The following is a 27,260-nucleotide window of genomic DNA, read 5'->3' as shown; positions in this document are numbered from 1 at the left end:
CCCTGTTAGTCTCAGTACTCAGGGTAACATGAGATCAGATTCAGGCCCTTATTCATTCATTTGTGATTGGCACTCGGAGAATCATAGAAATGTCAGACTGGAAGGAACCTTGAAAAGTCATCCAGGTCCTGCCTCAGCACAGGGGTCTGGACAAGTAAACCTGGACCATCCTGGACCCGTTTGTCTAACTTGTTCTTAAAATCCTCCATTGTGACGGGGATTCCACAACCTCCCTTGGACGCCTGTTCCAGAGCCGAACTCTCCTTAGAGTTACAAATCTTTTCCTAACACCTACCCTAAATCTCCCTTGTTGCAGATTAAGCCCATTACTTCTTCTCCAGACTTTAGTGGACAGCCCTTACCATAGTTGAAGATGTGTGTGTAACAAGTTCTGTGTAACGCATTTGTTGTATCATCCACCAAGAGAAACACAGATGCTAAGTGGGATAGACAGGGCCAGCTTCTGCTCTCAGAGACTCCGGAGTAAATCCAGAGTAACTCCACTGACTGCAACAGAGCTCCTCCAAATTTACACTGCTGTAAACCAGAGCAGAATCTGGCCCAAAGAATTTAAGAGATCACCTTATTTATTACACAATAAGCTGAGCTTGATGCGTTGAACAGATAAAAAAGGCAAGACACACGAACATCAATACTGGGTCTTTTTAATGAGTGACAGTTTGAACGACAGCTTGACCAACAACAAGTTGTGATGTAAACAGGCAGCGCGAGCAGGCTCAGGGCCTAGGAGAGCTCCAGTCATTGGTAACGTGTTGTTATTAGATGGCGCAGAGGGGTGGGACATAGGGCTCTGTGGATCTCGCCCTTGGGGAAAACCAGCAGACTCTAGAGCAGCGTTTCTCAGCCTTTTGGGTACCAGGGCCCGCCTGGCTGCCTTCCTAAACTGTGTCAGGGAGATCTCAGGGACTGGCAGTGGTCCACAGACGGGTCATTGAGAAACACTGCTCCAGAGGAAGCACTGGACTAGCAGCTCCAGCCCTGGCCTGGGGAGAGATTCTCACCCCTCCCAGCTCCTGCATCCATCCTTCCCCTTCCCAATCCCATTGCACGTCTATGTTACGTTACTGCAAGGCGAGCATGCGCCTGCTGATGATCAGGGGAGTTGGGAGCTGCGGTGTATACAGAGGCTGCACATCCCCTCTGGAGGCTCCTGCCATCTGACCTCACTCTCTGCAGGGAAGCTGCAGCCATTCAGCTATGTCTGGGTCCCTCTGCAGATGAGAGGATGATGATGACAATTATTGTGTTAGCATAGCACCCATTGTGCTAGGGGCTGCACAAACTCAGAACAAAGAGACACTCCCTGCCCCAAAGAGCTTCCAATCTAATACACAAGTGACATGTAAAATCATCTACACCATGATGCCTTTATACCCCAAAAGGAGATTTCCCACCTGATAGGCTGGACCCTGTGGGGATCTTCTGACCTTTTTATTCTAAACAGAGAAGTGGAGAAAATACAAAAAGAAAGGAGACGGAGACAGACAGAGCCTTCTTCCAGCGGCTACGTCCGATCAGCAGAGAACCAGCCATCAGTTCCCATTTGTGGATTCCCCTGCACTAGACAGTTCAGGCTTTTACACGTTTCTCTCTGGCCGATCGCTGCATCGTGCGCCCCTTGTGATTCCGCGAGTCAAAATCCAGATGAGCGTATAAGATTCCACCCTGTTTGGCGACAATTAGTAACATGAGCCACCCCCTTGTAAAATGAAGGGACACAAGGTGAAACAGATGTGCATATCCAAGTGAGTTTAGTCTGATGAAAAATCCCATCTCATCTCTGATTCTTCTGCTTGTCCTATAAACGGTACGTGTTATCAGAATGGAATCCAGCGCTGGATTCTGGGTTCCTAGACTTTAAGAACTCAGCTACTGACAACATTTGGCCAGATCCAAACTCCATGTCGATGGACAGTTTCCTATTGAGGCCACTGAGCTTTGGATCAGGCCCATAGCACCTGTCACTGGAAAATCTTCATGTGCTTTGCAAATATAATTTCTCAAAGCTCTTTACCTTATAAGTGCCAAAAATGTTCCCAGCTCCACATATAAACCCTGTAAAGGGCACAGTCAGGAACAACAAAATATCAAACTTCCCATCATCCTTGAGCAATAAGTCTAGTTATCCACTTTTTAGACATGGGGAAACTGAGTCACGGAGCAGTAAGTGACTTGCCCACTATCCCACAGTAAATTGATACCAGAGTTAGTATTAAGGCTCTTTGCTCCCTTTCAGCTACTCCAACCACTAGATCTCACTTTCATCTTCTCCTTCCAGAGCAACCAGTTTAATTACTAAACATAAGAAGTTGACGGATTAGAAATTCTTGAGACAGACACATTGATTTAGACAGAGACAGTTTGCAAAGAGGCATACCTGGTGCTCCTCTGAAGCTGGGGGTGCTGAGGTCCTGGGCTTGAGTCCTGGGACAAACAAAGACAACAGTAAAAGTTCCTCTTCCAATGGTCACTCCCCCAACTGGGTGCCCGGTGCACCACGAAGCATGGTAAATAGAGAGAGGCTCATCAGACAGGCTAGTGCTCTTTGTGAACTATAGACAAGGTACCAGGGCCAGGGGCAGTAGAAGCCTTTCTACATCGCTCCCTTTGTCACGGAGAACAAAGCCGTTCTCCCGACACAGGAAATTCAAGTTTCAGAAAACAAACATTCGGAGATCAGTGCTGGCAGTTGTGACATTTGGAGCATGTTTATGTGTTGGACGGGACAGTTGCAGTCCGCAGTAGCAAGCAGGGGAGTAGGATTTCTCCCTAAGGGAGATGGTCTGAGCTGGGCTGGGCTGGGCTGAGCTGTGTTTATTACCTAGTGTGGAAGGGCAGAGGGTCCAGACGAGGCTCAGAGACACCACCAGCAGCAGCAGACCAGCTCCAGCCGCAAGGGGCACAATGTAATGTGAGCACTTGCTGGCAGGGGCTGTGGAGGAAGCAAACAAACAGACACAAGTAAGTGGCTGACTTGAGCCAAGAGGGTCGTGATGCCACCACATCCAGCTCTTCCCTCCTGATCCCAATTTCACCATAGGCCTTAACCCCTGAGGAGAGAGGCGACAGGAGCCTTCAGCACCTTTCACCCTCTGTGTTGCCCCCTTTCCCTTAGGCAAATTCTTTCCCCTGTAATCAGAATCTTCTCTGGACCTTCTGCCATCTACAAAATCCTCCCTCTAGGTCTCTCCTCACCTCACTGCCTCTCCATCACTTTGCATATCTCACTGGAAAACATCTCTCTTCTCAAATGCCTCTGAATTCCCCTTTACTCCTGGGATTTATTATTATTTAACTCTTTACAGTGCTTTATATGGACAGTCTGGGAGAAAGCTGTCCTAGAAATCAGAGGTATGTTGTCTTGTGGTCCCTGTAACACCTCAATTTACTTTTCCCCAAATTCTCTGGAGAAATTCTAATGAAGCCATAGAATATTCCAAATTTCTGTAATGGAAAATCACATAGAAGCAGCTCTCATCTTGGTCACATGCATATTTTGCATCTGAGTTTCCATTATCTTTAAATATCGTATCACTCACCTGCAGGATACCTGGTACTTTTCTTCACACTGTTGCCGGAAGAGTTGAATTTGACTTCACAGGTGAAATTCTTCCCACTGGTCCAGGTGTCCATGGGGACGCTGATGTGATTTATGAGGGTTAAAGATCCATCCTTTGCTTTCAGTGAGCGCGTCAGCCCCTGTTCCTGCAGCTCCCCAGAAACACTCCAGGAAACATGGACCGGGCTGGACACTCCACGGATCACACAAGCCAGATTCGCTGTCCCAGTGACTTGACTGCCATGTGGAAATGGGACCAGAAGCATCACCCAGCTGCTCTTGGTATAACTGTCTGAGCAAACGGAGGTGGTGAATTCAGTGCAATGATCAAATGAGCTGCAGTCTGATTAAAGGTATTAATCTTTCACTCAGAGAGACAAGGTGGGTGAGGTAAAACCATTCATTGGACCAACTTCTGTTGGTGAAAGACACAAACTTTCAAGCTGCTTCAGAGCTCTCCTTCAGGTCTGGGAAACATATTCAGAGTGTCATTTTCCAGATCTGAAGAAGAGCTCTGTGTCAGCAAGGAAGCTCGTCTCTCTCACCAACCAAAGATGGCCCAATAAAAGATATTATCTCACCCACCTTGTCTGTCTTATGTTCCCTACCTGGGTGCCCTGAACAGTCACAGAGAAACTTCAATAGTTTAGTTTTGGCACTTTCAAGTTTTACACATATATTTTATAACAATAAATGTTGTTATATTCCTTCTATACCCAAAGCATTTAATGTTTAGCTGATCTGCTTGGCTTAAAGCATGCTTTCCTTTGAACCATTCAGCAATAACTATGGTATCTTGTCACATTTTAATGGGAACATGAAATAGGCTTTATCTATCAGTTGTTAGTCTCCTTAAACAAGCTATGGTTCCTTACCTCCAACAATCAGCGTGGATCCATTCCCGAAAATCAGGTAGCTGCTGTATCTATATGCACAGTAGTAAATGCCAGACTCAGTCTTTTGGACGTTGTTGATTTCCAGTGTCGAGCTGTGTGTCTCATGTTTGCAAGCAAATTTACTTACATTTTGATCATCCAAACAGCGCTTAATGCAGGTGGGTTTCTCACCTTCTCTTCTCAAATACCATAATATGTTACTTCCTCCCTCCAAGTTTTCTGTGGAAGAACACTGGATCTTTGCGTTGTCACTAACTTCAACAAACTGGATCCGCTGAGTCTGGTACAGAAATAACTGCACTCCCAGTACTGGAGAAATAAAATATTGTTCTAGTCAGTGTCCGCCAGGTCTCCAACTGCCACAGATGGAATGGATAGCTGAGCAAAAGAAATTACTTAATCTGATAATGGTTATTCTCTGCATCCCAAATGCTTAAAAAGCTGCTGTAACTTTATACAAGTGAATGGAAATGCAATTAATATCCAGCAAAAGTTTCAAAACATATCATAGATAGAGTATTCAATTCTAGTGTCCTACTGTCAAGGCTGTTTACCCAATTCCAGAGCTTAATGCAGAAGTTTTACCTAAAGAAGATAAAAGCAGATACTCGGCAAAGATCATGTTCATAAAAATAGTAGGACAAAATCCTGACACAGTGGCCCAAAGGCTGACGCCGACTGCACTGCTGCAGTGACTGGGTACAGTGTCTTGGTCATTTCCAGTGAGGGACGCCTCCGAGGAGGATGTGCTGTGGTGATGGGTGGGCTAAAGACTCTTCAGAGGCTACAGCATTTCTTGTAGATTTTCTCTGCGTTCTAGTGGCACAGGGGTGTAAATAATAATTCAGAATAATTAAATGTCCAGAATATGGATGATGTAAATAAACAAACCCACATGAGTTCGGAGCACAAGCCCCATTGACTTTCAAAGGAAAATGCTCCTAAACCACTTAGGGCCTCTGACAATCCCAATGTAAATCCTCCCCAGCCTTCCATGTTTGGTTTATTGTAGCACAGTTCTTGGTGGCACAACGAAGACATGTAACGGTTGTTGTCTTGTCTTGTCTTGGAGGACTGTTAACCGCACTGCAGATCATGAAAGCTCTGGCATGTGTGAGAAAAAAAGACAACATAAGACACGATTTTCAAAATAGTCTAAGTCCCATTTCCCAAAGTGACTTTGGGCCAGATTTTCAAAGGTATGTAGGTGCCTATAAATGCAGACATGTGCCTAGTGGGATTTTCAAACCTGGCTAAGAGGGTTAGGTGCCTCACTCCTACTGAAATCAATGGCAGTTAAGCGCCACCCCTTGAGTCTAGCAATAAACTGGTTAAAATTAACTGAACAGGGCTGCTTAGAAAGCTGCGTCTGGCTGCACAAAGCAGGGAGAAAGAAGTAAAGTGCATCTGTCAATGTCCCTTCTGAAACACCTGACAACAGAGGGCAATGTGGGCTAGTGATTAGAGCAATTGGCTCAAAAAAGAATAGAATCCCTGGGTGCCTTGGCCATGTCTCCGTAGCCCGCACTCCACTTGTGAGGCTGCTCTGGCTGGCTGCAGCTCCCCTGGATCGATCTGTCACAAACCCCTTCCAGGCAGCTCTCTAATGCTGGGGACTATTTTCCTTTTTCCTTCCATTTCCCTCCCCTGCCTTCCTCCCTCCCATGGTTGGGGAGCGACCTGGGCTAAATCCCACAGTCCCTGACTGAGGCAATGTTAAGTCGAAGCAGGTGTTTAAAGGATGACTGGACTAGCCAAGATTCTGCCTGATTTGTAGCAAAGGGCATTATTCACAATTACACAGCTTCCCCTTTGCACCAATGTAAAGAGGAGTTTAGAGGAGCATAAATTACACTCACACCCACTTCCAGGCCCCTGTACGTTACCGTGGTGGAATGGGGCTTAGTACAAATGAGAATCCGGTCCCCAGGGTCGCTGTTAAGGGGTTGTCAGCGGTGGTACAGATAAGACCATAGAAATCATAACGCTATTCAAGCACAATGTCTCCCCAGCTCAGTTCCTGTAAGGGCCTGTTGTCACCCTCCTAGTAACACGGACTGACAATGGTATGACAATGACAAAGCCCTATTTACAGCTCTAGGGTTCCCAGCGAACATGCTTTACAATGTACAGTGCTTTAGGGAATGGAAGGTAGGAGCTGAGCCTAAGAGCAGCTGAACACCCACCACTCCCCTTGACTTTACTCAGCGTTGCGGTTGCCCAGCAAGTCACAGGAAGTGCCTCAGCACCATGCAGGATTGGGCCTTTACAGTGTAAATAGAAATCTCTTCATATACGGTGGGGGTGGAGTGGGGCAGCCGTTTGACAGCCCCACAGCAGCCCTGCGCAGTGCCTTAGGGCAGGAAGTGGAAAGGCGCAATGTAGCCAACGGCAGCGACAGGAGCAATTTTACACTCTTGTAATTACCAGGCCTGGGCAGAAAATGGATTTCGTTTCAAGAGACTGAAACATTTTCCCCTGTCGGTACAAAAAGTCTAAATCTCAAATAATTTCTTCAACCAAAAATCATTTTCGGTTTGGGTGAAAGGCAGCGTTTTGTTTTAAGAATTTTGAAATGTTTCCTTCCAATTTTGAACATATACATTTTTGACCAAGAAAAACTAATTTTTTTCCACTATAATTAGTGTATATTTCTAAGCAAGATGTCTTTTTGAACTGGACAACCAGAATGTTTCATTCTGAAATTCTGAAACCTTTTTATCAAGTAAAAAAATTAATCAAAACAGACGATTTTCCTATGGAAAACAAATCTTCAGTTCAACAAATGGGTATTTTTTGATAAAGAAATGTTTCTTCTAAAGACTCCTGACCAGCTCTTGTAATTACCCACAGGGGAAGTTGGCCAAGGAACCAGAGCCAGATACTTTTGTCTTGCTGAAAGCATCCTCAGTGACTTCAAGTCACCATTCATTCAAGAATCATAGAATCATAGAATCATAGAATATCAGGGTTGGAAGGGACCCCAGAAGGTCATCTAGTCCAACCCCCTGCTCGAAGCAGGACCAATTCCCAGTTAAATCATCCCAGCCAGGGCTTTGTCAAGCCTGACCTTAAAAACCTCTAAGGAAGGAGATTCTACCACCTCCCTAGGTAACGCATTCCAGTGTTTCACCACCCTCTTAGTGAAAAAGTTTTTCCTAATATCCAATCTAAACCTCCCCCACTGCAACTTGAGACCATTATTCCTCGTTCTGTCATCTGCTACCATTGAGAACAGTTTAGAGCCATCCTCTTTGGAACCCCCTTTCAGGTAGTTGAAAGCAGCTATCAAATCCCCCCTCATTCTTCTCTTCTGCAGGCTAAACAATCCCAGCTCCCTCAGCCTCTCCTCATAAGTCATGTGTTCCAGTCCCCTAATCATTTTTGTTGCCCTTCGCTGGACTCTCTCCAATTTATCCACATCCTTCTTGAAGTGTGGGGCCCAAAACTGGACACAGTACTCCAGATGAGGCCTCACCAATGTCGAATAGAGGGGAACGATCACGTCCCTCGATCTGCTCGCTATGCCCCTACTTTTACATCCCAAAATGCCATTGGCCTTCTTGGCAACAAGGGCACACTGCTGACTCATATCCAGCTTCTCGTCCACTGTCACCCCTAGGTCCTTTTCCGCAGAACTGCTGCCTAGCCATTCGGTCCCTAGTCTGTAGCTGTGCATTGGGTTCTTCCGTCCTAAGTGCAGGACCCTGCACTTATCCTTATTGAACCTCATCAGATTTCTTTTGGCCCAATCCTCCAATTTGTCTAGGTCCTTCTGTATCCTATCCCTCCCCTCCAGCGTATCTACCACTCCTCCCAGTTTAGTATCATCCGCAAATTTGCTGAGAGTGCAATCCACACCATCCTCCAGATCATTTATGAAGATATTGAACAAAACCGGCCCCAGGACCGACCCTTGGGGCACTCCACTTGATACCGGCTGCCAACTAGACATGGAGCCATTGATCACTACCTGTTGAGCCCAACAATCTAGCCAGCTTTCTACCCACCTTATAGTGCATTCATCCAGCCCGTACTTCCTTAACTTGCTGACAAGAATACTGTGGGAGACCGTGTCAAAAGCTTTGCTAAAGTCAAGATACAATACATCCACTGCTTTCCCTTCATCCACAGAACCAGTAATCTCATCATAAAAGGCAATTAGATTAGTCAGGCATGACCTTCCCTTGGTGAATCCATGCTGGCTGTTCCTGATCACTTTCCTCTCATGCAAGTGCTTCAGGATTGATTCTTTGAGGACCTGCTCCATGATTTTTCCAGGGACTGAGGTGAGGCTGACTGGCCTGTAGTTCCCAGGATCCTCCTTCTTCCCTTTTTTGGAGATTGGCACTACATTAACCTTTTTCCAGTCATCCGGGACTTCCCCGGTTCGCCACGAGTTTTCAAAGATAATGGCCAATGGCTCTGCAATCACAGCCGCCAATTCCTTCAGCACTCTCGGATGCAACTCGTCCGGCCCCATGGACTTGTGCACGTCCAGCTTTTCTAAATAGTCCCTAACCACCTCTATCTCCACAGAGGGCTGGCCATCTCTTCCCCATTTTGTGATGCCCAGCGCAGGAGTCTGGGAGCTGACCTTGTTAGTGAAAACAGAGGCAAAAAAAGCATTGAGTACATTAGCTTTTTCCACATCCTCTGTCACTAGGTTGCCTCCCTCATTCAGTAAGGGGCCCACACTTTCCTTGGCTTTCTTCTTGTTGCCAACATACCTGAAGAAACCCTTCTTGTTACTCTTGACATCTCTGGCTAGCTGCAGCTCCAGGTGCGATTTGGCCCTCCTGATATCATTCCTACATGCCCGAGCAATATTTTTATACTCTTCCCTGGTCATATGTCCAACCTTCCACTTCTTGACCTCAGTTTGAAGTCACAATGGAAATCTGGGCCTTCCTGCAGCCCCGTTGGCCTCAGTACTCAGGGTAACATGAGATCAGATTCAGGCCCTTATTCATTCATTTGTGATTGGCACTCGGAGAATCACAGAAATGTCAGACTGGAAGGAACCTTGAAAAGTCATCCAGGTCCTGCCTCAGCACAGGGGTCTGGACAAGTAAACCTGGACCATCCTGGACACGTTTGTCTAACCTGTTCTTAAAATCCTCTATTGTGACGGGGATTCCACAACCTCCCTTGGACGCCTGTTCCAGAGCCAAACTTTCCTTAGAGTTACAAAGTTTTACCTAACACCTACCCTAAATCTCCCTTACTGCAGATTAAGCCCATTACTTCTTCTCCAGACTTTAGTGGACAGCTCTTACCATAGTTGAAGATGTGTGTGTAACAAGTTCTGTGTAACGCATTCGTTGTATCATCCACCAAGAGAAACACAGATGCTAAGTGGGATAGACAGGGCCAGCTTCTGCTCTCAGAGACTCCGGAGTAAATCCAGAGTAACTCCACTGACTGCAACAGAGCTCCTCCAGATTTACACTGCTGTAAACCAGAGCAGAATCTGGCCCAAAGAATTTAAGAGATCACCTTATTTATTACACAATAAGCTGAGCTTGATGCATTGAACAGATAAAAAAGGCAAGACACACGAACATCAATTCTGGGTCTTTTTAATGAGTGACAGTTCTAACGACAGCTTGACCAACAACAAGTTGTGATGTAAACAGGCAGCGCGTGCAGGCTCAGGCACCAGGAGAGCTCCAGTCATTGGTAACGTGTTGTTATTAGATGGTGCAGAGGGGCTGGGACATAGGGCTCTGTGGATCTCGCCTTTGGGGGAAAACCAGCAGACTCTAGAGCAGCATTTCTCTGCCTTTTGGGTACCAGGGCCCGCCTGGCTGCCTTCCTAAACTGTGTCAGGGAGATCTCAGGGACCGGCACTGGTCCACAGACGGGTCGTTGAGAAACACTGCTCCAGAGGAAGCACTGGACTAGCAGCTCCAGCCCTGGCCTGGGGAGAGATTCTCACCCCTCCCAGCTCCCGCATCCATCCTTCCCCTTCCCAATCCCATTGCACGTCCATGTAGCATTTCTACAAAGGGAGCATGTGCCTGCTGGGGGCCAGGGGAGCCGTGGCATACACTGGGGCAGCACATCCCCTCTTCACGCTCCTGCCACCCGGCCTCACTCTGTGCAGGGCAGCTGAAGCCATTCATCTGTGTCTGGATCCCTGTGCAGATGAGAGGAGGAGGAGGGGGAGGAGGATGATGATAATGATTGTGTTACCATAGCACCCAGGAGTCCCGGTTATGGGCCAGGCCCCGTTGTGCTAGGCGCTGCACACAGAACAGAGACAGTCCCTGCCCCAAAGAGGTTCCAATCTAATACACACGTGACGTGTAAAGTCATCTACACCCTGATGCCTTTATAATTATATCCTAAAAGGAGATTTCCCCCCTGATGAGGTTGGACCCTGTGGGGATCTTCTGAGCTTTTTATTCTAAACAGAGAAGTGGAGAAAATAAAAAAGAAAGGAGACGGAGACAGGCAGAGCCTTCTTCTGGCTGCTATGTCCGATCAGCAGAGAACCAGACATCAGTTCCCACGTGTGGATTCCCCTGCACTAGACAGTTCAGGCTTTTACATGTTTCCCTCTGGCCGATCGCTGCATCATGCGCCCGTTGCGATTCCGCGAATCAAAATCCAGATGAGCGTATAAGATTCCACCTGTTTGGCCACAATTAGTAACATGAGCCACCTCCTTGTAAAATGAAGGGACACAAGCTGAGACAGAACCAAACATCCAAGTGAGTTTAGTCTGATGAAAAATCCCATCTCATCTCTGATTCTCCTGCTTGTCCTGTTAGCTGGGCGTGTTATCAGAATGGAAACAAGCACTGGATTGTGAATTTAAGAACTCAGCTACTGACAATATTTTGCCAGATCTAAACCCCATGTCAATGGACAGTCTCCTATTGAAGTCACTGAGGTTTGGATCAGGGCCACAGCACCTGTCACTGGAAAATCTTCATGTGCTTTGCAAATATAATTTCTCAAAGCTCTTTATCTTATAAGTGCCAAAAATGTTCCCAGCTCCACACAAAAACCCTGTAAAGGGCACAGTTAGCAACAATAAAACATCAAACTTCCCATCACCCTTGAGCAGTAAGTCTAGTTATCCATTTTTTACACATGGGGAAACAGTCACAGAGCACTAAGTGACTTCCCCACTATCCCACAGTAAATTGGTACCAGAGTTAGCAGTAAGACTCTTTGCTCCCTTTCAACTACTCCAACAGCTAGATCTCACTTTCACCTCCTCCTTCCAGAGTAACCAGTTTAATTACTAAAAAGAACAGGAGGACTTGTGGCACCTTAGAGACGAACCAATTTATTTGAGCATAAGCTTTCGTGAGCTACAGCTCACTTCATCGGATAAGTGAGCTGTAGCTCACGAAAGCTTATGCTCAAATAAATTGGTTCGTCTCTAAGGTGCCACAAGTCCTCCTTTTCTTTTTGCGAATACAGACTAACACGGCTGCTACTCTGAAACCTTTAATTACTAAATATATGAAGTTGATGGATTAGAAATGCCTGAGAGAGACACATTGATTTAGACAGAGACAGTTTGCAAAGAGCCGTACCTGGGGCTCCTCGGAAGCTGGGGGTGCTGAGACCCTGGGCTGGAATCCTGGAACAAACAAAGACAACAGTCAAAGTTCCTCTTCCACGGTCACCCCCCAGCTGCAGTTCACTGACTAATGGTGCATCCGAGCTGTGGGTGCCCAGTGCACCACGAAGCATGGTAAATGGAGAGGGGCTCCTCAGACAGGCTAGTGCTCTTTGTGAACTACATACCAGGTGCCAGGGCCAGGGGCAGTAGAAGCCTTTCTACATCGCTCCCTTTGTCACGGAGAACAAAGCCGTTCTCCGGACACAGGACATTCAAGATGCAGAAAACAAACATTCGGAGATCAGTGCTGGCAGTTGTGACATTTGCAGCGTGTTCGTGTGTTGGATGGGACAGTTGCAGTCCCCAGTAGCAAGCAGGGGAGCAGGATTTCTCCCTAAGGGAGATGGTCTGAGCTGGGCTGGGCTGGGCTGTGTTTATTACCTAGTGTGGAAGGGCAGAGGGTCCAGACGAGGCTCAGAGACACCAGCAGCAGCAGACCAGCTCCAGCCGCAAGGGGCACAATGTAATGTGAGCACTCGCTGGCAGGGGCTGTGGAGGAAGCAAACAAACAGACAAAAGTAAGTGGCTGACTTGAGCCAAGAGGGTCGTGATGCCACCACATCCAGCTCTTCCCTGCTGATCCCCATTTCACCATAGGCCTTAACCCCCGAGGAGTGAGACAACAGGAGCCTTCAGCACCTTTCACCCTCTGTGTTGCCCCCTTTGCCTTAGGCAAATTCTTTCCCCTATAATCAGAATCTTCTCTGGACCTTCTGCCATCCACGAAATCCTCCTTCCAGGTCTCACCTCACCTCACTGCCTCTCCATCACTTTGCATATCTCACTGGAACACATCTCTCTTCTCAAATGCCTCTCAATTCCCCTTTACTCAAGAGATATATTATATTTTAAGTCTTTACAGTGCTTTATATGTACAATCTGGGTGAAAGCTGCAGTAGAGATCTGAGCTCCATTGTCTTATGATCCCTGTAATGTCTCACATTACCTTTCCCCAAATTCTCTAGATAAATTTTAACTAAGACATAGAATATTCCAGCTTTCTGTGATGGAAAGTTACGTAGAAGCAGCTCTGATTGTGGCCCCTTCACCTTTATTTCACATCTGAGTCTCCCTTGGTCTCAAATATATCATCACTCACCTTCAGGATACCTGGTACTTTTCTTCACACTGCTGCCGGAAGACTTGAATTTGACTTCACAGGTGAAATTCTTCCCACTGGTCCAGGTGTCCCTGGGGATGCTGATGTGATTTATGAGGGTTAAAGATCCATCCTTTGCTTTCAATGAGCGTGTCAGCCCCTGTTCCCTCAGCTCCCCAGAAACACTCCAGGAAACATGGACTGGACTGGTCACTCCATGGATCACACAGGCCAGATTCGCTGTCCCAGTGACTTGAATGTCATGTGGAAATGGGACCAGAAGCATCACCCAGCTGTTCTTGGTATAACTGTCTGAGCAGAAGGTGGTGTGATATTTCAGTGTGATGATCAAATGAGCTGCAGTCTGATTAAAGGTATTAATCTTTCACCCAGAGAGACAAGGTGGGTGAGGTAAAATCCTTCATTGGACCAACTTCTGTTGGAGAAAGACACAAATTTTCAAGCTGACACAGAGCTCTCCTTCAGGTCTGGGAAATATATTCAGAGTGTCATTTCCCAGACCAGAAGGAGAGCTCTGTGTCAGCAAGAAAGCTTGTCTCTCTCACCAACAGAAGTTGGCCTAATGAAAGCTATTACCTCACCCACCTTGTCTCTCTAATATCCTGGGACCAACACGGCTACAGCAACACTGCATACTATCATTCACTAAGACATTATTTCAAAGGAACAAATGTACTGAAGAAGGAAATATTAAATTACCACACCAACACTGACTAGGATATAGCTGCACTACCTAGAAGGAAAATTGCGAACAATTTTATAAATTTTATAAACTTTTCATTAACTCAAAATATTACTTCGTGCAAACATAACTCTTAGGTTAGCAATATTCCCTACCAGGGTGCCCTGAACAGTCACAGAGAAACTTCAATAGTTTATTTTTGGCACTTTCAGGTTTTACACATATATTTTATAACATTATATGTTGTTATATTCCTTCTATACCCAGAGCATTTAATGTTTAGCTCATCTGCTTGGTTTAAAGCATGCTTTCCTTTGAACCATTCATCAATAGCTATGGTATCTTGTCACATTTTATTGGGAACATGAAATATGCTTTGTCAATCAGTTATTAGTCTCCTTAAACAAGCTATGGTTCCTTACCTCCAACAATCAGCGTGGATCCATTCCCGAAAAGCAGGTTGCTGCTGTCTATATATGCACAGTAGTAAATGCCAGACTCAGCCTTTTGGATATTGCGGATTTCCAGTGTCGAGCTGTGCGTCTTGTGTTTGCAAGCAAACTTACTTACATTTTGATCATCCAAACAGCGCTTAATGCAGGTGGGTTTCTCTCCTTCTCTTCTCAAATACCAAAACATTCTACTTTCTTCCAAGTTTTCTGTGGAAGAACAGTGGATCTTTGCGTTGTCACTAACTTCAACAAACTGGATCCGCTGAGTCTGGTGCAGAAATAACTGCACTCCTAGCACTGGAGAAATAAAATATCGTTAATAGTCAGTGTCCACCAGGTCTCCAACTGCCACAGATGGAATGGATAGCTCAGCACTAGAAATTACTTAATCTGTTAGTTATTCTCTGCATCCAAAATGCTAAAGTACTAACTTTGTACAAGTGAATGGAAATGCAATTAATATCCAGCAAAAGTTTCAAAACATATCATAGATATTCAACACTGGTGTCCTACTGAAGAGGCTGTTTTCCCAATTCCAGAGTTTAATGCAGAAGTTTTACCTAAAGAAGATAAAATCAGATACTCGGCAAAGATCATTTTCATAAAAAAGGAGAACAAAATCCTGACACACTAGTCCAAAGGCTGATGCCCAGTGCACTGCTGCAGTGACTGGGTACAGTGTCTTGGTCATTCCCAGTGAGGAACGCCTCCGAGGAGGATGTGCTGTGCTGATAGATACTAGAGGGGTGGGTTAAAGCCTCTACAGAGGGTACACCATTTCTTGTAGAATTTCTCTGCGTTTCAATGGCATAGGGGTGTACTCTAATGATTTAGAATAATTTTAAACCTCCAGAACATGGATGATGTATATAAACAAACCCACAAGACTTCGGAGCACAAATCCCATTGACTTTCAAAGGAAAATACTCCTAAATCACTTAGTTCTTTTGACAAGCCCAAGCTAAATCTCTTCCCAGGTTTCCATGTTTGGTCCATTGTTGTACCATATTTCTTGGTGCTATAAAATTTGCCTGTAACAATCATTTGGAGTCTCATCTTGGAGGACTTTAATAGCACTTTAAATCATCCCGCTGAAAGCTCTGACTTGTGTGAGAAATAAGACAACAAGGGATACAATTTTCAAAAGAGACCAAGTCCCATTTTAAAAACTGCCTGCGGGCCAGATTTTCAAAAGTATTTCGGTGCCTCTAAATGCAGAGAGGTGCCTCGTGAGATTTTCAAACATGGCTAAGAGGGTTAGCTGACTCGCTCCTACTGAAGCCAGTGGAAGTTAAATGCCTCCCCTGCCTCCCTTTCGATCTACCAATAATCTGGCTAAAAATGAACGGAACACGGCAGGTTCGAAAGCTGCGTCTGGCTGCACAAAGCAGGGAGCGAGAAGAAAAGTGCATCTGTCAGTGACCCTTCTGAAACAGCTGACAACAGAGGGCAATGTGGGCTAGCGATTAGAGTCATTGGCTCAGAAAAGACCAGATTCCCTCGGTGCCTTGGCCAGGTGTCCTTAGCCTCAAGCCCACTTGTGAGGCTGCACTGACTGGCTGCAGCTCCCCTGGCAAAGTGGGGATCGATCTGTTACAAACCCCTTCCCGGCAACACTCTAATGCTGGGGACCATCTTCCTTCCTTCCCCTCCCTCTCTCGCTCTCTCTCATGGGTGTGGAGCTACCTGGGCTAAATCCTGCAGTCCCTGCCTCAATCAATATTAAATGGAAGCAAGAGTTTAAAGGAAGGCTGGACTGGTCACGATTCTGTCTGATTTCTAGCCCAAGGGCATTACTCACAATTACACAGCTTCTCCTTTGCACCAAGGTAAAGAGGAGTTTAAAGGAGCATAAATTACACTCACACCCACTTCCAGGCCCTTGTGCATTACCATGGTGGAAAGGGGCTTAGTGCAAATGAGAATCCGGTCCCCAGGTTCACTTATAAGGGGCTGAATGTTGTCAGTGGTAGTACAGATAAGACCACAGAAATCATAACGCTATTCGAGCACAATGTCTCCCCAGCCCAGTTCCTGTAAGGGCATGTTATAAACCTCCCAGTAACACGGACTGACAATGGTACAAAGCCCTACTTACTGTTCTAAGGTTCCCAGTGAAAATGCTTTACAACGTACAGTGCTTTAAGGAACTGAAGGTAGGTGCTGAAACTAAAAGCAGCTGAGCACGCACCACTCCTCTGGACTTAGCTTAGTTCAGTGGGTGCCCAGCACATCACAGCAAGTGCCTCAGCACCATGCAGAATTGGACCCTTACAGTATATACAGAAATATCTTCATGCACTGTGGGGGTGGAGCGGGGCAGCTGTTTGACAGCCCCACAGCAGCCCTGCGCGGTGGCTTAGGGCAGGAAGTGGAAAAGAGCCATGTAGCCAACTGCAGCTACACGAGCACTTTTACACTCATGTGATTACCAGGCTGGGCCAGAAAATTTCCCATTGCACAAAAAATTTTCAAGATATCAAAAAATTTTCTCGTCTCAAACTGAGATGAAAAGTTAAAATCTCAAAATGTTTCCGAGAACCAAAAATCATTTTTGGATTGTGTGAAAGGAAGTGTTTTGGTTTTAGTATTTTTGAAAATGTTTCCTTTCAATTTTGACTATATAAAATTTTGACCATGTTAAACTTAAAATGATTTCAAATATAAATAGTTTAAACTTCTTAGCAATTCATCATTTTGAACTGGAGTTTTTCAATTTTGAAACTTTTAATACATGTCAAAAAATTCATCAAAGCTTACCCTTTTCCCCTGGGGGAAAAAAAAATTCTCCATTTCAACAAGTGTGCATTTTCCAACAAAGAAATGTTTCTTCTAAAGACTTGACCAGCTCTAGTAATTTACTCACATGGGACGTTGGCCAAGGAACCAGAGCCAGCTGCTCTCATCCTGCTGAAAGCATCCTCAGGGATGTCAAGTCACCATCCACTCATGACCTCAGTTTGAAAGCTCAATGGAAATCTGGGCCCTCCTGCAGCCCCGTTGGGTTCAGTAACCTGAGATCAGATTCAGGCCCTTAGTCATTCAATTTTTATTGGCACTCAGAGAATCATAGAAATGTCAGACTGGAAGGAACCTTGAAAAGTCATCCAGGTCCTGCCTCAGCACAGGGGTCTGGACAAGTAAACCTGGATCATCTCTTACAGGTGTTTGTTCAACCAGCTCTTCAAAACCTCCAGTGACGGGGATTCCACAACCTCCCTTGGAAGCTAGTTCCAGAGCTGAACTCCCCTGAGAGTTAGAAACTTTTTCCAAATATCTACCCCAAACATTCCCTGCTGCAGATTAAACCCATTACTTCTTGTCCTGCCTTTAGTGGACATGGAGAACAAAAAATCCTCTTTAAAACAGTCCTTATCATATGTGGAGATGTGTGTCTAACAAGTGGTGTGTAACACATTTGTTGTATCATCCATCAAAGAAACACAGACACTAAGTGGGATGAAAAGGGCCGGATTCTGCTCTCAGAGTCACTGGAGTAAATCCAGAATAACTCCACTGACTGCAACACAGCTCCTTCAGATTTACAGTGTAGTAAACCAGAGCAGAATCTGACCCAGAGAATTTAAGAGCTCACCTTTCTTATTACACAATAAGCTGAGCTTGATGCATTGAACAGGTAAAAAAGGCAACACACACAAATCACTAGTGGGGATGCCGTCTGTTTTTAATGAGTGATATTTAGAATGACAGCTTGATCAACAAGTTGTGATGTAAACGGGCAGCGCGTGCAGGCTCAGGCACCAGGAGAGCTCAAGTCATTGATAACGTGTTGTTATTGTTAGATGGTGCACGGAGGCTGGCACCTGGGGCCCTGTGGATTTCGCCTTTGGGGAAAGAAGCAGCTTCTACACCAGCATTTCTCAACCTTTCTGATACCAGGGACCGGCTGGCTGCCTTCCTAAACTGTGTCAGGGAGATCTCAGGGACCGGCACTGGTCCACGGACTGGTCATTGAGAAACACTGCTCCAGAGGAAACACTGGACTAGCAGCTCCAGCCCTGGCCTGGGGAGAGATTCCCATCCCTCCCATCTCCTCCCGCATCCGTCCTTCCCCTTCCCAATCCCATTGTACGTCCATGTAATGTTACTGCAAAGGCATCATGTGCCTGCTGAGGATCAGGGGAGCTGTGGCATATACAGGGGCTGCACGTCCCCTCTGCAGGCTCCTGCCATCTGTCCAGGGAAGCCACAGCCTTTCAGCTGTGTCCGGGTCCCCCTGCACGTGGGGGAGGATGATGAGGACAATTGTTGTGTTACCATAGCACTCAGCAGCCCCGGTTATGGACCAGGCCTCGTTGTGCTAGGCGCTGCACAAACTCAGAACAAAGAGACAGTCCCTGCCCCAAAGAGCTTCCAATCTAATACACAAGTGACGTGTAAAGTCATCTACACCACAATGTCTTTACATCCCAAGAGGAGATTTCCCACCTGATGAGACTGGACTCTGTGGGGGTCTTCTGACTTTTTATTTCTAAACAGAGAAGGGGAGAAAATAAGTAAAAAAGGCGACTGAGACAGACAGAGCGTTCTTCCAGCGGCTACTTCCAATCAGCAGAGAACCAGCCATCAGTTCCCACGTGTGCATTCCCCTGCACGAGACAGTTCAGGGTTTTACACATTTCCCTCTGGCTGATCGCTGCATTGTGCGCCCGTTGTGATTCCGCAAATTGAAACCCAGTTGAGTGTATAAGATTCCATCCTGTTTGGTGACAATTAGTAAATTTAGCCAGCTCCTTGTAAAATGAAGGGATACAGGGTGTGAGAACACCAAACACTCAAGTGAGTTTAGCCTGATTAAAAATTCCCTCTCATCTCTGATTCTCCTTATTGTCCTGTAAACTGTGCGTGTTATCAGAATGGAAACCAGTGTCAGATTCTGACTTTAAGAACTCACCTGCTCATTATATTTTGCTAGACCCAAACCTGATATAAATGGATAGTCTCCTATTGAGGTCAGTGAGCTTGGACTCAGGCCCACAGCACCTGTCACTGCAAAATCTTCATGTGCTTTACCAATATAATTTCTTCTGGCTCTTTATCTTATAAGTGCCAAAAATGTTCGCAGCTGCACAAAAACCCTGTAAAGGGTACAGTCAGAACCAATAAAATATCAAACTTCCCAACATCCTTGCGCAGTAAACCTTGTTATTCACTTTTTACACATGGGGAAACTGAGTCACAGAGTACTAAGTGGCTTGCCCACTATCCCACAGTAAATTGGTACCATTGTTAGCAGTAAGGCTCTTTGCTCCCCTTCTGCTACTCCAACAGCTAGATCTCTCTTTCACCTTTCAAAACAAATTGGTTTAAGTGCCAAATATATGAAGTTGATGGATTAGAAATGCCTGAAACAGACATATTGATTTAGACAGAGACAGTTTGCAAAGGGCCGTACCTGTTGCTCCTCGGAAGCTGGGGGTGCTGAGACCCTGGGCTGGAATCCTGGAACAAACAAAGACAACAGTCAAAGTTCCTCTTCCACGGTCACTCCCCCAACTGGTTCATTGACTAATGGTGCATCCGAGCTGTAATTGTGCAGGGGTCCACCAAGCATGGCAAATGGAGAGAGGCACATCAGACAGGCTAGTGCTCTTTGTGAGCTATACACCAGGTGCCTGAGCCATCGGAAGTAGAAGCCTTTCCACATCGCTCCCTTTGTCACGGAGAACAAAGCCGTTCTCCCGACACAGGACATTCAAGATGCAGAAAACAAACATTCGGAGATCAGTGCTGGCAGTTGTGACATTTGCAGCGTGTTCATGTGTTGGATGGGACAGTTGCAGTCCCCAGTAGCAAGCAGGGGAGCAGGATTTCTCTCAGTGGGGGAGTGTCTGGGCTGGGCTGTGTTTATTACCTAGCGTGGAAGGGCAGAGGGTCCAGACGAGGCTCAGAGACACCACCAGGAGCAGCAGACCAGCTCCAGCCGCAAGGGGCACAATGTAATGTGAGCACTCCCTGGCAGGGGCTGTGGAGGAAGCAAAAAAACAGACAAAAGTGCCTGACTTGAGCAAAGTGGGCCTTAATGCCACCACATCCAGCTTTTCCCTCCTGAGCACATTTCACCACCGGCCTTAACCCCCGAGGCGTGAGGATACAGAAGCCTTCAGCATTTTTTACCCTCTGTGCCCCCTCTCTCTCAGGTGAATTCTTTCCCCTGTCATCAGTATCTTCTCTGCACCGTCTGCCATCTACAAAATCCTCCCTCTAGGTCTTTCCTCACCTCATCACCTCTCCATCACTTTGCATATCTCATCGGGAAAACATCTCTCTTCTCAAATGCCCTTTTACTCATGAGATATATTATTTTTTAACTCTTTACTGTGCTTTATATGTACAATTGGGGTGTAAAATCAGAGCTACATTGTTTTGTGGTCCCTGTAATGTCTCAATTCACCTTTCCCCAAATTCTCTAGAAAACTTCTATGTAAGACATAGAAATTCCAGCTTTCTGTGAAGGAAAGTTATGTAGAAGTAGCTCTGATTGTGGCCACTTTACCCTTCTTTTACATCTGAGTCTCCCTTGGTCTCAAATATCATATCACTCAGCTGCAGGATATTTGGTACTTTTCTTCACACTACTGCCGGAAGAGTTGAATTTGATTTCACAGGTGAAATTCTTCCCACTGGTCCAGGTGTCCCTGGGGACGCTGATATGATTTATGAGTGTTAAAGATCCATCCTTTGCTTTCAGTGAGCGTGTCAGCCCCTGTTCCTGCAGCTCCCCAGAAACACTCCAGGAAACATGGACTGGGCTGGAGACTCCATGGATCACACAAGCCAGATTCGCTGTCCCAGTGACTTGACTGCCACGTGGAAATGGGACCAGAAGCATCACCCAGCTGCTGTTGGCATAACTGTCTGAGCGGAAAGAGGTGGCAAATTCAGTGCGATAATCAGATGAGCTGCAGTCTGATTAATCTTTCACTAAGAGAAACAATGTGGGTGAGGTAATATCTGTTATTGGATCAACTTCTGTTGGTGAAAGAGGCAAACTTACACAGAGCTCTTCCTTCAGGCCTGGGAAATCTATTGAGTGTGTCATTTCCCAGACCTGAAGGAGCTCTGTGTAAAGTTGAAAGCTCGTCTCTCTCACCAACAAAAGATGATGCAATAAAAGCTATTACCTCCCCCACCTTGTCTCTCTCAGATCCTGGGACCAAGACAGGTCCAGCAAAACTACATACTATCTTATGCTAAGGCTCTAATTCAAAGACAAAGAAGCTATTGAAAAAGGAAGACATATTAAATCTAAAGAGGAGAAATAGCACAATACATATCTGCATTAGCCAGAAGGAAAGTCGTGTGCAATTTTATAAATTGATGCCCTCTAAGGAACCTTTCATTAACTCAAAACATTATTTCACGCAATCATGGCTCTTAGGTTAGAAATATTCCCAACCTGGGTGCCTTGAACACACAGAGAAACTTCTAAGGCTTTTTTTGAGCCTTTTCAAATTTTGTTCTCTTATTTATTAAAAATACACATTATAGTCTTTCTGTATACATAGAATTTAATGTTTAGCTGATCTTTTTGGCCTGAAGTACTCTTTCCCTTTAACCGTTCATCAATAGCTCTAGTATCTGGTTACATTTTAATGGGAACATGAAATGTGCTTTGTCAATCAGTTAATAGCCTCCTTAAACAAGCTATGATTCCCTACCTCCAACAATCAGTGCGGATCCATTCCCAAAGACTGGGTAGCTGGTCATTGTAACTGCACAGTAGTAAATGCCAGACTCAGTCTTTAGGATATTGCTGATTTCCAGCGTTGAGTCTCGCGTTTGCAAACAAATTTACTTACATTTTGATCATTGAAACACTTCTTAATGTGTGTGGGTGTCTCGCCTTCTCTTCTCAAATACCAAAACACTTCCCCTCCTCCTTCCAAGTTTTCTGTGGAAGAACAGTGGATCTTTGCAGTGTCACTAACTTCAACAAACTGGATCCGCTGAGTCTGGTACAGCAATAACTGCACTCCTAGCACTGGAGAAATAAAACATTGTTATAGTCAGTTTCCATCAGGTGTGGATAGTTCAGCAATGGCATATACTTCACCTGATAATATTTATGCTCTGCAGCTTAAATGCTAAAAAACCTGCAATAACTTTGTTCAAGTAAATGGAAATGCAATTAAAATCCAGGAAAATTTCAAAATATATCCTATATATTCAACAAGGATGTCCTATTGAAGAGGCTGTTTTCTCAATTCCAAAGCTTAATGCAGATGTTTTACCTAAGGAAGATAAAACCAGATACTCAGCAAAGATCATTTTAGGAAAAAAAAAGTGAAAGAAAGTCCTGACACACTAGCCCAAAAGCTGACGCCTAGTGCACTGCTGCAGAGACGGGGTACAGTATGTTGGTCATTTCCAGTGAGGGACGCCTCCGAGGAGCATGTGCTGTCATGGTAGATACTGGGGGGTGTGTGGGTGGTTTAACGAATCTACAGAGGATACGGTATTTCTTGTAGAATTTCTCTGCATTCCACTGGCACAAGGGTGTGCTATAATGATTAATAACAATTTTAAACAACATCCAGTACCTGGCACAATGTTTCCTATGTATAAACTGAATAAATGTGCCCATCTGACTTCACCCCATTGACTTTCAAAGGAAAATGCTCCTACACCACTTAGTTGCTTTTGACAATTCCAACCTAAGTCTCTCCCCAACACTCCATGTTTGGTCCATCTTTGTACTGTGTTTCTTGGTGGTACGATGCTGACCAGGAGTGAGCATTTGGAGTTTCAACTTGTGTGAGAAATAAGAAAATGAAGAATATGATTTTCAAAAGCACCCAAGTCCCATTTTCAAAAGTGACTTGGGCCAGATTTTCAAAGGTGTTTATGGGCCTATAAATGCAGAGAGTGCCTAGCGGGATTTTCAAACATGGCTAAGAGGGTCAGGGACCTCACTTCTACTGAAGTCAATGGAAGTTAAGCGCCTCCCCTGCCTCTCTTGGGATCTAGCAATAAACTGGCTGAAAATGAACTGAACAGGGCTGATGCAAAGCTGCGTCTGGCTGCACAAAGAAGCGATAGAGAAGAAAAGTGCATCTCAGTGTCTCTTCTGAAACAGCTGACAATAGAGGGCAATATGGGTGAGCAAAAAGAGGCATTGATTCAGAAAAGCACAGATTCCCTGGGTGCCTTGGCCACGTCTCCTTAGACTGTACCCCGTTTTCTGAGGCTGCACTGCCTGGCTGCATCTCCCCTGGCAAAATGGGGATTGATCTGTCACAAACCCCTTCCCGGCAGCTCTCTAGTGCTGGGGACCATCTATCTCCTTCCTTCCCCTGCTTCACTCCCACCCTCCCACTGCTGGGGAGCGACCTGGCCAGACTCCTGCAGTCCCTGACTGAGGCAATGTTACGTGGAAGCAGGAGTTTGGCTGATGGATGACGACTGGACTGGGCAAGATTCTGCCTGATTTCTAGCCCAAGGGCATTACTCACAATTACACAGCTTCCCCTTTGCACCAATGGAACAGGGAGTTTAGAGGAGCAGAAATTACACTGACACCCACTTCCAGGCCCCTGTGTGTTACCATGGTGGAAAGGGGCTTAATCATCAAGAGACCTGATTGTCCTTTGCACTATGTTCTCATGTCCCCAGACTCGCTGTTAAGACACTGAATGTTGTCAGTGGTACCACAGACAAGAATATAGAAATCTTAATGCTAGTCAAGCACAATGTTTCCCCAGCAAAGTCCCTTATAAGAGAAAGTGCCTGTTCTAAACCTCCAAGTAATACCGCTTAACAATGGCACGATGCTTTATTGCTCCCGGGATCCCAGCAGAATACGTGCAGTGCTTTAAGGAACTGAAAGTAGGTTCTGATCCTAAAAGCAGCTGAGCGCCCACCACTCCCCGGGACTTTGCTGAGAGTTGTAGGTGTCTAGCACATCCCAGCAGGTGCCTCAGCACCATGCAGGATTGGGCCCTTATGCTGTGTCTAGACATATCTTCATCCATCCACTGCAGGGGTGGGGTGGGACAGCTTTTTGAGAGCCCCACAGCAGCCCTGCACAGTGGCTTAGGGCAGGAGCCATGTAGCTACATTTTACACTCATGTGATTACAGAGGCTGGGCAGAAGATGGTTTTTCCATCCCACAAAAATTGTTAAAAGATTGAAAAATTTTCCTGTCTTGAGCTAGGATGAAAATCAAAATCTCAAACATTTTTCTTGAACCAAAAATCCAAAGATCATTTCTGGTTTGGGGGAAAGGAAGCATTTTGGTTTAACAATTTTGAAATTTTTCCTTTCAATTTTGACCATGTCAAATTTTGACCGTGTTATTTTTTTACAACTATAATTAGTTTAAACTGCTAAGCAAGACGCCATTTTGAACTGGAGAACCGGAATTATTCATTTTTCAGTTATGAAACTTTAAGATAAATTGAGGAAAGCACCCTCAGGGACTGCAAGTTAACATTCATTCAAGACCTCAGTTTGAAGACTCATTGGAAATCTGGACCCTCTTGCAGCCCCATTGGGTTCACTACTCAGGGTAATACAAGATCAGATTCAGGCCCTTCGTCATTCTATGAATGTCCATGAAAAAATGAATCACAGAAATTTCAGGCTTTAAGGGACCTTGAAAAGTCATCAAGGTGCTGCCTTAGCACAGAGGTCTGGATAAGTTAACTTAGACCATCCCTGACAGGTCCAATGTATTCTTTCAACCTCCAATGATGGGGATTCCACAACCTTCCTTGGACGCCTGTTTCAGAGCTGAACTCCCCTTAAAGTTAGAAAGTTTTCCCTAATATCTAACCTAAATCACCTTGATTCAGATTAAGCCCATAACTTCTTGTCCATCTTCCCTTGGGCATGGAGAACAATTGATCACCATCCTCTTCAAAACAGCCCTTACCCTATTCCAAGATGTGTGTGGAACAAGTGGTGTGTAACACATTTGTTGTATCATCCATCAAAAGAAACACAGAGGCTAAGTGGGATTAAAAAGGGCCAGATGCTGCTTCCAGAGACACTGGTGTAAATCCAGAGTAACTCCACTGACTATAACAGAGCTCCTCCAGGTTTACACTGCTGCAAACCAGAGCAGACTCTGGCCCAAGGAATTTAAGAGGTCACCGTTCTTATTACACAATAAGCTGAGCTTGATGCATTGAGCAGGTAAAAAAGGCAACACACACAAATCACTAGTGGGGTTGCCATCCCTTTTTAATGAGAGACAGAATGACAGCTTGAAAAACAACAAGTTGTGATGTAAACAGGCAGAGCGTGCAGGCTCAGGGCCTAGGAGAGCTCCAGTCATCGATAACGTGTTCTTATCGTTAGATGGTGCAGAGGGGCTGGTGCATGGGGGCCTGTGAATCTTGCTCATGAGGGGGAAGCAGCAGCCTGCAGAGGCAGCCCTGGAATAGCAGCTCCCGCACTGGCCTGGGGAGAAATTCTCATCCCTCTCAGCTCCTCCCGCATCCATCCTTCCCCTTCACAATCCCATTGCACGCCCATGTAACGTTACTGCAAAGGGACCATGTGCCTGCTAAGGATCAGGGAAGCTGGGAGCTGTGGCGTATACAGGGGCTGCACGTCCCCTCTGCAGGCTCCTGCCATCTGGCCTCACTCTCTGCAGGGAAGCTGCAGCCGTTCAGCTGTGCCTGGGTCCCTCTGCACGTGGGGGATCATGATGATGATGACAATTATTGTGTTACCATAGCATCCAGGAGCCCCAGTTGTGCTAGGCACTGCACAAAACACAGAACAAAGAGACAGTCCCTGCCCCAAAGAGCTTCCAATCTAATACACAAGTGACGTGTAAAATCATCTACACCATGATGCCTTTATATCCGAAAAAGGAGATTTCCCACCTGATGAGGCTGGACTCTGTGGGGGTCTTCTGACCTTTTATTTCGAAACAGAGAAGGGGAGAAAATACAAAAAGAAAGGAGACTGAGACAGACAGAGCCTTCTTCCAGCTGCTACTTCCAATCAGCAGAGAACCAGCCATCAGTTCCCACGTGTGGATTCCCCTGCACCAGAGAGTTCAGGGTTTTACACGTTTCCCTCTGACCGATCGCTGCATTGTGCGCCCGTTGCGATTCCGTGAATCGCAATCCAGATGAGCGTGTAAGATTTCACCCTGTTTGGCGACATTTAGTAAAATTAGCCCCCTTCTTGTAAAATGAAGGGACACAAGCTGAGACAGAACTGAACATCTAAGTGAGTTTAGCCTGATTAAAAATTCCCTCTCATCTCTGATTCTCCTGCTTGTCCTATAAACGGTGCGTGTTCTCAGAATGGAAACCAGCCCTGGATTCTGACTTTAAGAACTCACCTGTTGATACTATTTTGCCAGATCCAAACCCCATGTCTCCTATGAGGTCACTGAGCTTTGAATCAGGCCCACGGCACCTGTCACTGGAAAATCTTCATGTGCCTTACAAATATAATTTGTTATAGCTCTTTATCTTTTAAGTGCCAAAAATGTTCCCAGCTGCACAAAAACCCTGTAAAGGGTACAGTCAGAACCAATAAAACATCCAACTTCCCATCATCCTTGTACAGTAAGTCTAGTTATCCACTTTTTACACATGGGGAAACTGAGTCATAGTAGTAAGTGACTTGCCCATTATCAGTAGCTAGTATTAAAGCTCACAATAAGACTCGGACCTCCCTTCCTGCTACTCCAACAGCTAGATCTCACTTTCACCTCCTCCTTCCAGATCAATCAGTTTAAGTGCCAAATATATGAAGCTGATGGATTAGAAATGTCTAAGACAGACACATTGATTTAGACACAGATAGTTTGCAAAGAGCCGTACCTGGGGCTCCTCGGAAGCTGGGGGTGCTGAGACCCTGGGCTGGAATCCTGGAACAAACAAAGACAACAGTCA

The 27,260-nt window shown here is 45.6% G+C and overlaps 2 protein-coding genes and 1 pseudogene across 3 annotated transcripts; all 3 read right to left on the bottom strand.

The window, feature by feature from the left end:
• Nucleotides 1-649: 649 nt before the first annotated feature.
• LOC311512784 (immunoglobulin kappa light chain-like) lies at nt 650-5,104 on the bottom strand (the record flags this gene model as incomplete). Its single annotated transcript, XM_084614154.1, has 6 exons — nt 650-1,686; nt 2,399-2,445; nt 2,843-2,953; nt 3,561-3,872; nt 4,456-4,785; nt 5,062-5,104. 6 exons carry the CDS (start codon nt 5,102-5,104, stop codon nt 1,591-1,593), a joined length of 939 nt encoding a protein of 312 aa, XP_084470280.1. The 3' UTR covers nt 650-1,590.
• A 5,916-nt stretch (nt 5,105-11,020) lies between these two features.
• Nucleotides 11,021-14,978, bottom strand: LOC311512403 (immunoglobulin kappa light chain-like; the record flags this gene model as incomplete). Its single annotated transcript, XM_084613618.1, has 6 exons — nt 11,021-11,116; nt 12,033-12,079; nt 12,503-12,610; nt 13,221-13,532; nt 14,346-14,672; nt 14,936-14,978. 6 exons carry the CDS (start codon nt 14,976-14,978, stop codon nt 11,021-11,023), a joined length of 933 nt encoding a protein of 310 aa, XP_084469744.1.
• Nucleotides 14,979-18,999: 4,021 nt separating this feature from the next.
• Nucleotides 19,000-22,667, bottom strand: LOC311512665 (immunoglobulin kappa light chain-like; annotated as a pseudogene). Its single transcript has 6 exons — nt 22,631-22,667; nt 22,058-22,380; nt 20,939-21,254; nt 20,251-20,351; nt 19,792-19,838; nt 19,000-19,095 (listed from the first exon to the last, which is right to left on the bottom strand). The product of its transcript is annotated as an immunoglobulin kappa light chain-like (transcript).
• Between the last annotated feature and the right edge of the window lie 4,593 nt (nt 22,668-27,260).

The sequence above is a fragment of the Lepidochelys olivacea genome, assembly GCF_965140295.1.
Source record: "Lepidochelys olivacea isolate rLepOli2 genome assembly, chromosome: 24".
NCBI lineage: Eukaryota > Metazoa > Chordata > Testudines > Cheloniidae > Lepidochelys > Lepidochelys olivacea.
The sequence above is the reverse complement of the archived record's forward strand: the minus strand, read 5'-3'. Positions and strand labels throughout refer to the sequence as shown.